This window comes from Felis catus, chromosome D1 (assembly GCF_018350175.1).
Source record: "Felis catus isolate Fca126 chromosome D1, F.catus_Fca126_mat1.0, whole genome shotgun sequence".
Taxonomy (NCBI): Eukaryota; Metazoa; Chordata; class Mammalia; order Carnivora; family Felidae; genus Felis; species Felis catus.
In genome coordinates, this window is record NC_058377.1 from 64,026,658 (window position 1) to 64,040,765 (window position 14,108).

Consider the following 14,108-nt stretch of genomic DNA (forward strand, 5'->3'; position numbering starts at 1 on the left):
CATGGATTGACTCCCATGAATAGGTGAGTTCTTGGTAGACAGCTGTGGGAATCACAGCTTTTCATCCTGACTTCCTACCCCATGTTTTTCAGAAGTCAGAGTGCAAGGACTCTACACCCTTCAGTCCACCTTCTTCCATGTTGTAGTTGGAGGAAATTCCTCCTAGAGAAAAAAAAAAGTATCCTATAAAAATACTTCTTTAGGACTTCCATACATATTTTCATAGGGAATTGGGGAGGTGGGGATGGAAAAGACAAGCTTTCTGCTCTCCCCTTCCTAGCTCCCTAGCAGATCCTTGTGCTTTAGCTAAATAACTCATTGCAAGTAGGGAAGCTGGTTTTCAGAAGGGGTCACAAAGTCTGGGAGCCCACACCATCTGGCTGGGTGAGTGGTGGTCATAACTCTTCTCTGAGGAGGGTCATCTCTGGTTTCCTGTGTTGTTTTTCAGCTTGGAATCCTGCGATCTAACTACAGTTTGTTGTCTAAATATCTCTAAGGCTCTCCTTAGAAGCCGGAGCCTGGTATTTCTGAATCTGTCAACCAATCACCTATTAGATGACGGAGTCAAGCTGTTGTGTGAGGCCTTAGGACATCCCAAGTGTCACCTAGAGAGACTGTCGTGAGTCTTGCTGGTTTGTTTTCCCTGCAGTCCTTTTGGGCAGTCTTGTGTGACTTAGTTAAGAGCTGTATGGGCAAACTGTTTGGGTCTGGACACCACTTGGCTCATTTGTCAATCCTGGATGAGCTCTACATGAAGTCCTCTTTTGCTTTCTCTCTCATTAGACTTTTAACTGCTGCTTTTCTTCATGAATGCTTATTTTTATTACTATTTTCCTCCTCCTCTCCCTTGTATGCAAGGGCATTTGTAATTTTAGTAGGTTTGAAAGGTTGATTCTATAGTAGAGATACAAGGACTGTAAGTACCAGCTAGTGTCCCTGAGAAGAGGATGAGAAACAAGAACTTTGGGATTTGACTGGTCCCTTCCCAACTGTGTTTCTCCTTCAGCTTAGAAAGCTGTGGCCTCACAGTAGCTGGTTGTGAGGATCTTTCTTTGGCTCTCATCAGCAACAAAAGGTTGACACATTTGTGCTTGGCAGACAACATCTTGGGAGATGATGGAGTAAAGCTTGTGAGTGATGCCTTGAAACATCCACAGTGCAATCTCCAGAGCCTTGTGTAAGTGAGCACTAGTTTTCATCCTGCTGATGTATACATTTTGAAATATATTTTAGAAGGAACAGTGTTATAAATATAATCTGTCCCTTGCATTTTCCCTACTGTTATCAATAATGATAATGCAGATGATGAGGATGATGGTATTAATGATTGCCATTTGTTGTGTCCTTACTCTGTGCTGGGCCCTGTGCTAAATTTATTTAATCTGCACAAATGTACCTGTTGGTGTCCAATTGGCCACTGAGTTCTCAGCCCCAGGTGAGAAATGTGAGGCTTAGAAAGATTATATAGTTTGCCTCATGTTCATGAGCACATGGTGGATTCAGGACTAAAGTCTGCCTGTCCAACTCCATATTCTGGGTCTAGAACAGGTAAATGTATATGAACACCACTAAACAGGAATGTAGCATCCCATGGTATGGCTGGATCACAGTGTGATTATTCTGTTCATTGTCCTTAGATGAATTCCCAGATGTGGAATTGATGAGCCAAAATTTTTATTTTGTCAGACGTGGTTACATTTTCTCCAATAGATTGTTCATAATTCCTTGGCAATCTAGAAGCCTGCATTTTAACATCCTCATCGAGTATCTACTGGTTGTTTTTTTTTTATCAGTATTGATTAGATAATCGAAAATAACTTTAAAAATGATTTGATGTTGAGGGGCGCCTTGCTGCCTCAGCTGATAGAGCATGTGACTCTTGATCTTGGGGTCATGAGTTCAAGCCCCACCTTGGGCATGGAGCCTTCTTAAAAAAATAATAAAATAAATAAATAAAAATAATTTAATGTTGAGCATCTTTTCAAATGTTTTTGGCCTTTAATATTCTAGGAATTGCCTCTTCATAGGCTCCATTTTCCTCTGGATGTTTTCTGTTATATATGTTATGGTTATTAATATGACATACATTATAGCCATTATTTTTTCTGTTTTGCAAATAATTTACCTAGCATGTTTCTGTATGTTTTCTTGTGGCTATTTTTAGAATACAGAAGTTTAAAATTCTTGTGAAGTCACATTATCTTCCTCCTCATGACTTTTAGAAGTTTTGTCATAATTGGAAATACCTTTATTTAAAAAACGCTACTTATGTCTATTCTTTATGGTTTAATTTTTAACATGTAAGTGTTAAATTATTCCTACTTTGTTATAAGGCTTAAAACTTATTTTCTCCCATATGTCAGGTCTGCTTTCCCAAATGACTTATAGTATAATAGATCTTTTCCCTACTGATTGGAAATGCCACTTCTATTATGTAAAAAAGTACTTTATTATGATTACTCCCCTTCTATTCCATATGCCTACTCCTCTCCGTGTAGCTGCTTTTGCAATTAGGTACTGTATTTATGCACAGCGTGAAGAGGTTAACATTTCATTTATAGTAAAGAAGAATTCTGGGGGCGTCTGGGTGGCTCAGTCAGTTGGGCATTTGAGTCGGTTTCAGCTCAGGTCATGATCTCACAGTTCATGAGGTTGAGCCCTGTATCAGGCTCTGCACTGACAGCATGGAGCCTGCTTGAGATTCTCTCTCTCTCTTTCAAAATAAATTTTAAAATCTAGCATTTGAAAAGAAAAATTCTGAAGAACATGGATATCTCAAGTGAATATTCTGAAGGATATTCTGAAGAATATCTCAAGTGAGACAGGCAAAGAGGTAATGAGGGAGAGGGTATTTGATCTGAGATGAGTGTTGGCAAGTAGGTGAGGGAGCACAGGATGAAACCTTTGCAAAATCTCTGGGCAGTAAAGCAGTGATTCCATGTGTCCTCATACTGTCCTTCCTATAGGCTGAGGCGTTGCCACTTCACCTCACTGAGCGGTCAACATCTCTCCTCTTCTCTCCTACGCAACAAGAGCCTGACACATCTGGATCTGGGGTCCAACTGGCTACAAGATGATGGAGTAAAGCTTCTGTGCGATGTCTTTCGGCATCCCAGCTGTAACCTTCAGGACCTGGGGTAGGTTTTCTGTGACCTGACCTTCCATGCTTTAACAGATGAGTAAAGAAGGGCTGAGCTGAGTATCTGTCAGAAAAAAGAATACACAGCTGATTCTCTCTCCTCCTGCTGGAGACAAGCTGAGGAAGTATGCCCATCAGATTTTTCTTAAATAGTTACTACAGTAATTGTAATCAACCTGTTGTACCTCACTGAGTCTACTGTGTGTCCTCTGCTCTACATCCCTGAAGCAGAAACTGTGCTCCACTAGTTTTTCTTTCTTCAATTCATGTTTATAATTAGGTCAACTTTTAAACTGGGAAGGGAATTTTAAAAAATATCCAATAATCCAGTTATTCTGTTGTTGTTTATTTAAATGTTTTTATTTATTTTGAAAGCAAGAGAGTGAGAGCAGGGGAGGGGTGGGGGGTGGGAGGGTGAATCTCAAGCAGGCTCCACACTGTCAGCACAGAGCGCGACACGAGGCTCAATCCCATGACCCTAGGATCATGACCTGAGCTGAAATCAAGAGTCTGACACTCAACTGACTGAGCCACCCTGGTGCCCCATATCTCTACCTTCTTTAGGAAAATATATATGATCTAATTCTCTGAAGTTTCCTTGACTATTATTCAATTAGAAGGCAAAATTTTACTTCATGGAAATTATCTTTAAACCCGATACCTTTTATTTCAGCCACAGTTTCTATAATTTCTAAGTGACCTACATACACAAGATGTTTGGTTAGTCCACTTTCTCTCCTTAGCTTTGCTATAAACAGACAAATTTGTGTTTTTGTAGCTACCTTCATAGCTTCTATGCAGGCCATGCCAGTTCTCTCCACCAAAATTTACAACAAATATAAAATACATTCTGAGGGCATTAAAGATTATTACTAAGGTGATGCTCTTGCCTCTGGTAACTTACAAAATGCTGATGGCAGGGAAATGAATATACAGCCAACCATAATATATCCCATTTGTCATAAAGATATGACAGGGATGCCTGGGTGGCTCAGTCATTTAAGCATCTTCACTCTTGATCTTGGCTCAGGTCATGATCTCATGGTTCATGAGTTCAAGCCCTGTGTCAGGCTACACACGGTCAGTGCAGAGCCTGCTTGGGATTCTCTCTCTCTCCCTCTCTCTGTCCTTCCTCTGCTAGCTTGCTCTCTCTCTCAAAATAAATACATTGAAAAAAAAAATGACAAAAGTCCCAAGGAGCAAGGAGTGGGACAGAGGGGATTGAGTTACCTTAGCCTTGAAAGACGAAGAGGATTTTGTTGTGTGCAGATATCCTTGGCAGAAGGTAGGAAGAGCGAAAAGAAGGGGAATGAAGATAGGTGTGGTAAATTTGGAAAAAAACAAAATAAAAAACAGAAACACAGAGGTGTATGGTTGGCAAATAGGTTAGGGACAAAGTATGGAAAGAGAACGTTTGAGGCCAGGTTGTGAATGCTCTTGAATACCCTACAAAAGACTGAAAGACATATCTTTTTATATGTAGGCTGCTTCCTCTTGGAAGGTAACACCTTAACATTTTTTTTAAAGTATTTTTATTTGAAAATTCTATTGGAAACTGAAAGCACAGAAATCTTTGGGTTCCTTGGGTAAACTTATATCCATTTTTTTGTATTGATAGAAATGTGTTTATACCCTTGATTTGGGAAGCTTGGTGGATAACAGCCTGTTTGTGGGAGAAAGCAGTTTTACCCAATGGGGTTTTTTTTCTCATTAAGAAACCCCGTTGGTTTCTACTGATAATGTTAGACATTCCTATGTGCGTCTTGGATTGTGGATAGAAAAGAGTCAGGAAAAGGGTTTAGATACCTGGGCTTCTCTCCTAGGAATAAACTAATTAAGCCTCACAACTGAAGGTCTCACTTGTCTCTTATATTTCTTGCAGATTGATGGGCTGTGCACTCACTAGTATGTGTTGTCTGGATTTGGCTTCTGCTATTCTGAACAACCCACACCTGCAGAGCCTGGACCTTGGGAACAATGACCTGCAGGATGATGGAGTCAAAATTCTGTATGAAGCTTTGAGACATCCAAACTGCAATATTCAGAGGCTTGGGTGAGTTCAGTTTTCCATCAGGAAAGTGGTACCTATTTGGTAGCTAATGTGGCCAGAAGAAATTTAGTACATGAGAGAGGATGAAAAGTAAATGGGGCTTGAAGGTAAGTTACTCTCAGAAATGAGAATCTGAATTTCAAATATATGCATCAGTGTGTATTATGTGTTGTTAGTATTAAAGCTATAGTTCACATTTCTTTCTGTTCCCTTTAGTGCCTTAGATGGGGTATGTATGAAGTAAAAGGTCCTTGTTTTAAGGTCTTTCATGTTCTGTCAACCTTCAGATATTCTGTCTTTGAATTAATTTTTCTTATTAAATTGAAGATTTTGCTAATTGTCTTCTCTCAAAAAATGCTATCTAGGCTCTTAAGGAGCCTGCAATCTAATAAGGTCTTATCCTGTGTTCTGAGTACTTTTTATGTTTAATCATGTATTGTTTAGGTGTTTATTTTCTTTTTGAATCTTTAACTGATACTGACTAGTACATTCTTACATAGCATGAATTATTGACCTTTGGGTCAAGAATTTTGCTCTATGGGTGGGAAACCCAAATACTATGATATGTTTCCCTGACTCTTCCAAGAAAGTGCTATTTTACCTATGTTTCCGTTAACTATTCATATATTTTTATGACAACAATGATGATGTTGTAATGATTGGAAATTTAATTTTATCCTGCTTATAACCTAATAAGTTAGCCTATCACTGTTTTCATGGATGCTGGAAGGAAACCCAGAGTCCCATTGGAGACAGAGGACTTTATTACTCCTAGCATAGCAGCATATGCACTAGGGTATGTGTGTCAGTTTTCTTTGTCCCCCAAGTCCCACAGGGTGGATATGGATAGCCCAGATGGACACCTGCACATGGAGTGGGTTGCATCCCATGGAGCTTGGGGGACTCACCACTTTATAGCAAGCACAAAGCAAGCCTGCTCTTTGCCCCAAAGGAAGACATCCCTCAAGACTGCTTACTGCACACACCCCCTAGGAAGTGGCCATGTAGAGTTGTCAGGGTCTTAAATTTTTGTCAATAAATAGGAGAGCAAAAGACTCACAGAAGAATGTCTCCCAGAAGTATCTGCCCCCTTTTTCTGCACAATACAATCTTGGTTAATTTTCACATGGATATGCCATGCTCACTAATCTCACCAACAGAGGCTGAGGCCAAATCTGCTCAATTTGTCTCCTACGCCATTTAATTAAGGCCACCATAATTAGGACTCCAAGCACGGGAGGAGGTCAGATTGCAGTATTGATTTCAACTATGTCCTCAGCATCCTGGACCGGCCAACTGAATGAGACCAAGGGAGGACCAAAAAGTCTTTTATTCATTATAACTCGTGAAAGGGAGTTTAGGTTGACCTGCTGATCTTGGTATCATTGGCAATAAATAAAGGGAACAAAATCTGGCCAAAAGTAGTCCCATACCCAATAAAGAGATATTCAGTAGACCACACCTCCACACATAAAAAACATATAACCTGAAGGAACACAATTCACTTCAATGTGGGATGTTTTCTATTGATCTGGGTCACCATTACAGTGGTTTGGTTATGTGTCACTGAGTAGTTACAGTGTTAGACATAAATCGTATAACTCAAGGCTGCACTGGCATCAAGAGAAGCTTATGAATTTATAACAGACTGAAACAAGGTTTGTACCGGTTGTGTTTGTACACCCATGACAGAGGTCCAGATCTGGGAGGCTGCTGCTGATGACATCAGGTGCAGCAGAACAGTTAGGACCTGCCGTATCCACGTGGAATTTTCTGTTTCCACGCCATGTGGACAGACTGGGCAGTGGGTCACTTTGCCAGCCATAGCTGCTACTTCAGCAGACCACATAATTTTTCCAGGCAGCTGTGTTGGGTCTAGGGAAGGAAAAGAAATAATGAATTGTTCTTCCCACTCCCAGCACCTCACAGGTTCTGAGATGTTACTTCCCCAGGTATTAGTGTGGCTGTTCTTCCCCACAGTCCTGAAATCAGTGTGTCCCATCTTAGTGCCTGTAACTTTGCCTTTTCTCCAATCATCCCCTGCTCGTACCCAGGCTTTCAGTCCAGAGGGATCTGGCAGGAGAAAAATAAAGCATTTTTTATAATATTTCTATAAACCCATTCTGTTCTGCATCTTTGCTTGTAGGGGGACTTCTCAAGCAGTATACTCAACCAAACGGTCATTATCCTCATGATCCAAAGGTGACTCCAGGTGTCTGAAGCCAAATTAAGTTTGAACCCCACAGGTCCTTTGTGGCTGGCCTGTCACCTGGAGGGTACACCAGTTAGGCTGGCCTGGAGTTGCTGTTATGGAAAGAAAAGTATCATGCCCAGGAATAATCAAGATGGAATCCTGAAATTTCAAAGGTTTTATATGACTTTCTGTCCCTTTCAACGTAATCATTACTCAGGAAGTGGCCAGACAGAGATGAACCATTTCAGGGGATAGCCATATTTAGTGACCAAATGCCCCACTATACTATGTTGACCAGGAGGTGGTGAGGGAGGTAGGGTCACAGATCTTTGTAATTTCGAAAGATCATTCCAGAGCTCAGTAATACCAGATGCCTGTGGATGGTAGGGACCATGGAATGTTCATTGAATACCTTGACTATTGGCTCATTGTTTCTTCAAAATGAGAGATCTAAGTACTATTATCCTTGACTTTTTGTATATCTGGAAATGTCTCAGTTTTCTATGACGTTGAGTGGCAGCTTGGTTGTGTTCATATTTTGGTCATCCTTCCTCTGAGAGTTTTACAGAAAGTCCACTGCCTGCTAGCATTGAATCTAGTTAGAAAAAAGTCTGAAGCCAACTGATTCTTCCCTTTTAGTGTCCTTACTGGTTAAACATACTTTTTTTTTTTTTTTTGGCTTGAATGTCTGTAGAATTGCTCTTTAGGAACAATAATTTGTCCTGTGCAGAATTTTCCTCATTAATATTTTCTGGGGAAATGGTCTGCCATAGATTGTATTTTTTTATAGGGTTTCCTGTGTTTTAATTTCTGCTTATCTAATTTGTTTTCAGGGTCACTAATTACACTTATGTTGGATCTCTTTTGTCTGTCTTTATAATTTTTTTCTAATCTTTTAAAACTCATTTTCCTTTCACTTTTCTCTAACCCATAATTTTAAGTTCATTTTCAGCAGTGATGACCCCCTTTCTGCTTCTTCCAATGTCATCTACAGTCCATAATTTTTATTTTTCTCTTCTGATATTTTAAAGATCTGCCTGTATTCATATGTTTTGTTTCTTAAATTTCACATATGAGTGAAATCATATGGTATCTGTCTTTCTCTGACTGACTTATTTTGCTTGGCATATTCTGTAGCTCCATCCACGTTGTTGCAAATGGCAAGATTTCATTCTTTTTTATAGCTGAGTAATATTCCATTGTGTGTTTACACCACATCTTCTTTATCCATTCATCAGTCAGTGGACATCTGGGCTCTTTCCATACTTTGGCTATTGTAGATAATGCTGCTATAAACATCAGGGTGCATATATTTCTTTGAATCCGTATATTTGTGTCCTTTGAGTAAATACCTAGTACGTAGTAAAATTGCTGGATCATTGGAAAAAAAAGAAAACCATAAAACAGATTCTTAACTATAGAAAACAAACTGGGGGTTGCTGGAGGGGAGGTAGGTGGGGGGGTAGATTAAATGGGTAATGGTATTAAGGAGGACACTTGTGATGAGCACTGGGTGTTGTATGTAAGTGATGAATCGCTAAATTCTACACCTGAAACAAATACTACACTGTATGTTAACTAACTGGAATTTGAATTTTTTTTTTCAACGTTTATTTATTTTTGGGACAGAGAGAGACAGAGCATGAATGGGGGAGGGGCAGAGAGAGAGGGAGACACAGAATTGGAAACAGGCTCCAGGCTCTGAGCCATCAGCCCAGAGCCCGACGCGGGGCTCAAACTCACGGACCGCGAGATCGTGACCTGGCTGAAGTCGGACGCTTAACCGACTGCGCCACCCAGGCGCCCCACTAACTGGAATTTGAATAAAAACTTGGGGGAAGAAAAGGAATGTTTATACACAGAAAAAAAAAGATCTACCAAGTCATATTTTAAACATTTTCACTATGAAATATAAAATACATAGAAATAAGTGAATAAAACTATTTAAAAGCTAGGGATTGCCTGGGTGGCTCAGTTGGTTAAGCATCAACTTGATATCAACTTTCATGGTTTCATGAATTCAAGCCCCACATCAGGCTTTGTGCTGACAGCACTGAGCATGCTTGAGATTCTTCCTCTCTCTCTGCCCCTCCCCTGCATTTATTTATTTTTTACTTAATTTGTTATTTATTTTTGAGAAAATAAGTTAAAAAATAAATGCATGAATGAATGAATGAATGAATAAATAAATAAATAAATAAATAAATAAATAAATGTCAAACGTGTGTAATCTCACCCGGGTCAGAAATTGAATTTTCCCAGGAAATTAAATTCCCCTACTCCTCCTTTATAAATCTCTTCCCTCCTCCCTAAGAAGTAAAACTATTATCCTGAATTTTGTGGTCATCATTTATTTATCTGTAGAGTATGAGTGTATATAGTCCTAAGCAATGTATTGTTAAATTTTGCTAGGTTTTGAACCTTATATATAATCATACTCAGTATATTCTTTTGTATTAGGATTTTTTTTTTGCTCATTGTTAGGAATTTGTCATCCAGTCATTTCATGTAGTTGTAGTTAGTTCATTTTTACCACTGTAAAGTATTCTAGTGAATGACGATATCACAAACTATGTAACCATTCTATTGTAGGTGGACGTTTTTCATTTATTTTATGACTAATGCTGCTGATGAATATTTTACTACATGAATTGAGGCACATACGTATATATTTAGGAAAAATAGCTATTTATTACATCATTGGGACTGGGTCTTCAAATTTATTAGATACTGTCAAAAAGATTGTTCTGGGGTGCCTGGGTGGCTCAGTCAGTTAAGCGTCTGACTCTGAGTTTCGGTTCAGGTCATGATCTCGCATTTCATGAGTTTGAGCTCTGCATTGGGCTCTGCACTGCAATGCAGAGCCTGCCTGGGATTCTCTTCCTCTCCCTTTGCCCTTCCCCAGCTCTCTCTCTCTCTCTCTCAAAATAAATAAATAAACTTAAAAAAAAAAAAAAGATTGTACTAATTGATTCTGCCCCTAGTAGTGTGTGATAGTTCCTGTTCTCTATTCTTGCCAATTTTGTCTGACTTAATTTTTAAAGTGTTAGTGAATCAGGTGTGTGTTTTGGCATCTCTTTGTGGTTTTAATTTAGAATTGTCTGGTTAAAGAGAGGTTCAACACCTTTTGAGATGCTTAATAGCCATTTGGATTTCCTATTTTGTAAAGTTGCTTTTTCACTTATTTTGTTCATTTTTCCATTGGGTGAGCCATTTTCCCCTTTTTGATATGTAGGTTTTTTTTTTTTCCTCCAATATATTCTGGTTACGAGCCATTGTGACTTAGATACGTGACAATAACTTGGGCTTTTCTTTTCACTCTTTATGGTGTCTTTTATAGAACCAAAGAACTTAATTGTAACATCAGATTATTCCTTTATTAGTCCTTTTTGTAATTGGTTAGGAAAATTTTTCCCAACTCTGGGATTATGAAGACATTCTAGTATTTTCTAAATGTAAAAGGCAGCTTATGAAGCATTTGAAACTTTAATTTAAAAATATGGTTAGTAGGGTGCCTGGGTGGCTCAGTTGAGCATCTGATGCTTGATTTTGGCTCAGGTCATAATCTCACGGTGGTAAGACTGAGCTCTGTGCTGGGAGTAGAACCTGCTTGAGATAGTCTGTCTCTCTCTCTCTCTCTCTCTCTCTCTCTCTCTCTCTCTCTCTCTCCTCCCATTGGACCCTCCCCAAATTGTGTGCATGCACGTTCTCTCCACCCCCCACCCCCAAAAATATATGGTTTGAGGTCAATCCAATTTAATATATTTCCTATGTGGAAATATAAGTCAATAAGCAAAACTTATTGACTGTTTTTCTTTCCCCACTGTCTGGCAGGGCCATCTTTGTTATAAATCAAGTCTTCATTGGTGCATGGGTCTATTACTGGGTTCTTCCTTTGCGTTTCCAAACAAAATTTTAAATATCAGCTTATCAAGTTAACACACACAGGCATGTGCATCTCCCTATATTCCCATGCCTACCCATATGTTGGCATTTTGATTAGAATTGCATTGAATCTATCAATTATGATAGATCTCCTTAGCTTAGCTCTATCAATAAAGCTTAGTAATTTTTCCTGTGGTAGCCCTTTATTTTGCTGTTTGACTTTATTCCTAAGTACTTGCTATATTGCAATACTATTGTAAATGGGTATTGTTATTTTTCATTTTGTTTATTCCTTATACATAGAAACACAGTTGGGTTTTGTGTGTTAACTTCATACCCAGTAGCTTGGCACATCCTCTGGTTGATTAGAATTGCTTTATCACTTGGATTTTCTAGGTACACAGTCCTCTCTCTTGGGAATGATAGTTGTCTTTTCCTTTTCTGTTTATTTTTTCTTTTTATTGCCTTAGTAACTTATAAGATGTGCGATAGAATGTTAATATGTCTTGAGATAGTGGGTTTCCCTATGTTATTTTCATTGTCAAAAGCAAAATTTCAGTGTTTGTCTCATTTATTAATTTAAAAGGTTCCTATCTTTAGTTTGCTAAGAATTTTTCTTCTTTTTAGATTATGAGTATATGTTGAACTTCTATGAAATGTGCCGAATGTGGTCAATAACATGGATTTTATTATATATATCTATTATTATATCAACCTTACTTTTTTGGGCTCAAAACCAACTTGGTCATGATATGTCTTATATACATTGTGCACTTTATTTTGTTGATATGTAAATATTTTAATATCTTTGTTTATAATGGAGATTAGGTTATAATTTTCTTGTATAATCCCTATTAAGTTTTGGCATCCACATTACAGTATTTTAATAAAATGAGTTCAGGAGCGATCCTTCTTTGTTTCCTGGGGAGATTTGTGTAAGATTAGAATTATTTCTTCCTTGAACTTTGTAGAAATTTCTGGTGAAGCTGTATGATCTGGAATTTGCTTTGTGTGAAGATTTGACTTCTGATTCATTTTTAAGATAATTATACATTTATGTATGTTTTATTGAGTAATTTTTGGTAAGATTACTCCTATGATTTTATCCATTTCATCTAAATTTTAAAATTTATTGGCAAGTGTCTAATTTATTATCTGCTCAGCTTCTAATCATCTCCAGTGATTTAGACATCTGTTAATGTCTCCTTTCTTTTCCTGATATTGGCAATTTGAGCTTTTTCTCATTTTACTTTTTTTTTTTTTAATTTTTTTTCCACATTTATTTATTTTTAGGACAGAGAGAGACAGAGCATGAACAGGGGAGGGGCAGAGAGAGAGGGAGACACAGAATGGGAAACAGGCTCCAGGCTCTGAGCCATCAGCCCAGAGCCTGACGCGGGGCTCGAACTCCCGGACCGCGAGATCGTGACCTGGCTGAAGTCGGACGCTTAACCGACTGCGCCACCCAGGTGCCCCTCATTTTACTTTTTAAAGAACACAACATTGATCTAATTTTTATCTTCTACTTTTGTTGAGTTTATTTGATTGTTCTTAAATTTTTTTCTTTTTTTAAGTTTGTTCATTTATTTTTGTGAGAGCATGCAAGCAGGGGAGGTGCTGAGAGAGGGAGAGAGAGAGAATCTCAGGCAGGCTCCGTGCTGCTAGCACAAAGCCCAGTGCTGGGCTCAGATTCATGAAACCATGAGGACCTGAGCTGAAACCAAGAGTTGGACACTTAACCAACTGAGCCACCCAAGTGCCCCCTTGTCTTCTTTTTAATACCATTCTTAAATACTTGAGTTGAATGTGTAGCTCATAAATATTTCCTCCTTTTCCAACACTTAATTTTTCCTCAAAATCATTGCATTAACTTCATTCTATAATATTATATGCAGCATTTGTTATTTTTGAGTCTAAAATAAATTTAAGTTCCTTATGCTTTTTTCTTCATGGTTTATTTTAAACTGTATTCCTTAATTTTCTTTTTTTTTTATTTTGAGAGAGACAGAGTGAGTGGGGAAGGGGCAGAGAGAGAGGGAGAGAGAAAATCCCAAGCAGGTTCTGCACTGCCAGCACAAAGCCCAACATGGGGCTAGAACTCATGAAACCATGAACTCATGACCTGAGCCAAAACCAAGAGTTGGATGCTTAACCAACTTAGCCACCCAGGCACCCCAGTATTTCTTAATTTTCAAACATATAAGAGGAGTTTCTTATCTTTTTATATTTAATCTCTAGCATTGTGGTCTGAGAACATACTGTGTGTGATTGCATTTCTTTGAAATTTGTTGACATTTGCCCTAGTATATAGTCAGTTTTTATATGTCTACCATGGTGTGCTTAGAAAGATGAAGAATTGTTGGCTGCAGTATTGTATATGACTTTCATTAAGATCATTAATTCTGTTATTCAAATCATCTATATTTTTAGTGATTTTTTTCCAGATACTTCAATCACTTGCTGTGAAAAGTATGTTAAAATCTCCATTATAATTGTAGATTTGTGTCTTTCACTTTGTAGTTCTGTTAGTTTTAGTTTTCTCTATATATATTTTTAAGATTTAAAATTTTTTTTCTTTAGAGAGAGTGTGTGAGTGGGGGAGAGAGGCGGAGGGAGGGAGGGAGGGAGGGAGGGAGGGAGGGAGAGAGAGAGAGAGAGAGAGAGAGAGAATATCTTAAGGAGGTTCCATGCTCAGCACGGAGCCTGATGCAGGGCTCAGTCCCATGACCCTGAGATCATGACCTGAGCCAAAATCAAGAGTCAGATGCTCAACCAACTGAGCCACCCAGGCACCCCTCTAGATTTTGAGACTATTATTAAGGACTAAAAACAGGATGATT

General features: G+C 38.5%; 1 protein-coding gene across 8 annotated transcripts in view; it reads left to right on the forward strand.

Moving 5' to 3' along the window:
- NLRP14 (NLR family pyrin domain containing 14) overlaps positions 1-14,108 on the forward strand; it is a 286,975-nt gene that overhangs the window by 31,233 nt on the left and 241,634 nt on the right. For 6 of the 8 annotated variants that reach the window (XM_045038890.1, XM_045038889.1, XM_045038888.1 and 3 more), the window contains 4 exons: positions 449-619; positions 1,007-1,177; positions 2,967-3,137; positions 5,022-5,192. In XM_045038890.1, coding sequence (XP_044894825.1) covers positions 449-619; positions 1,007-1,177; positions 2,967-3,137; positions 5,022-5,192 — 684 coding nt within the window. The remainder of the gene's footprint in view (positions 1-448; positions 620-1,006; positions 1,178-2,966; positions 3,138-5,021; positions 5,193-14,108) is intronic. The other 2 variants (XM_045038887.1, XM_045038891.1) reach the window with 2 other exon arrangements.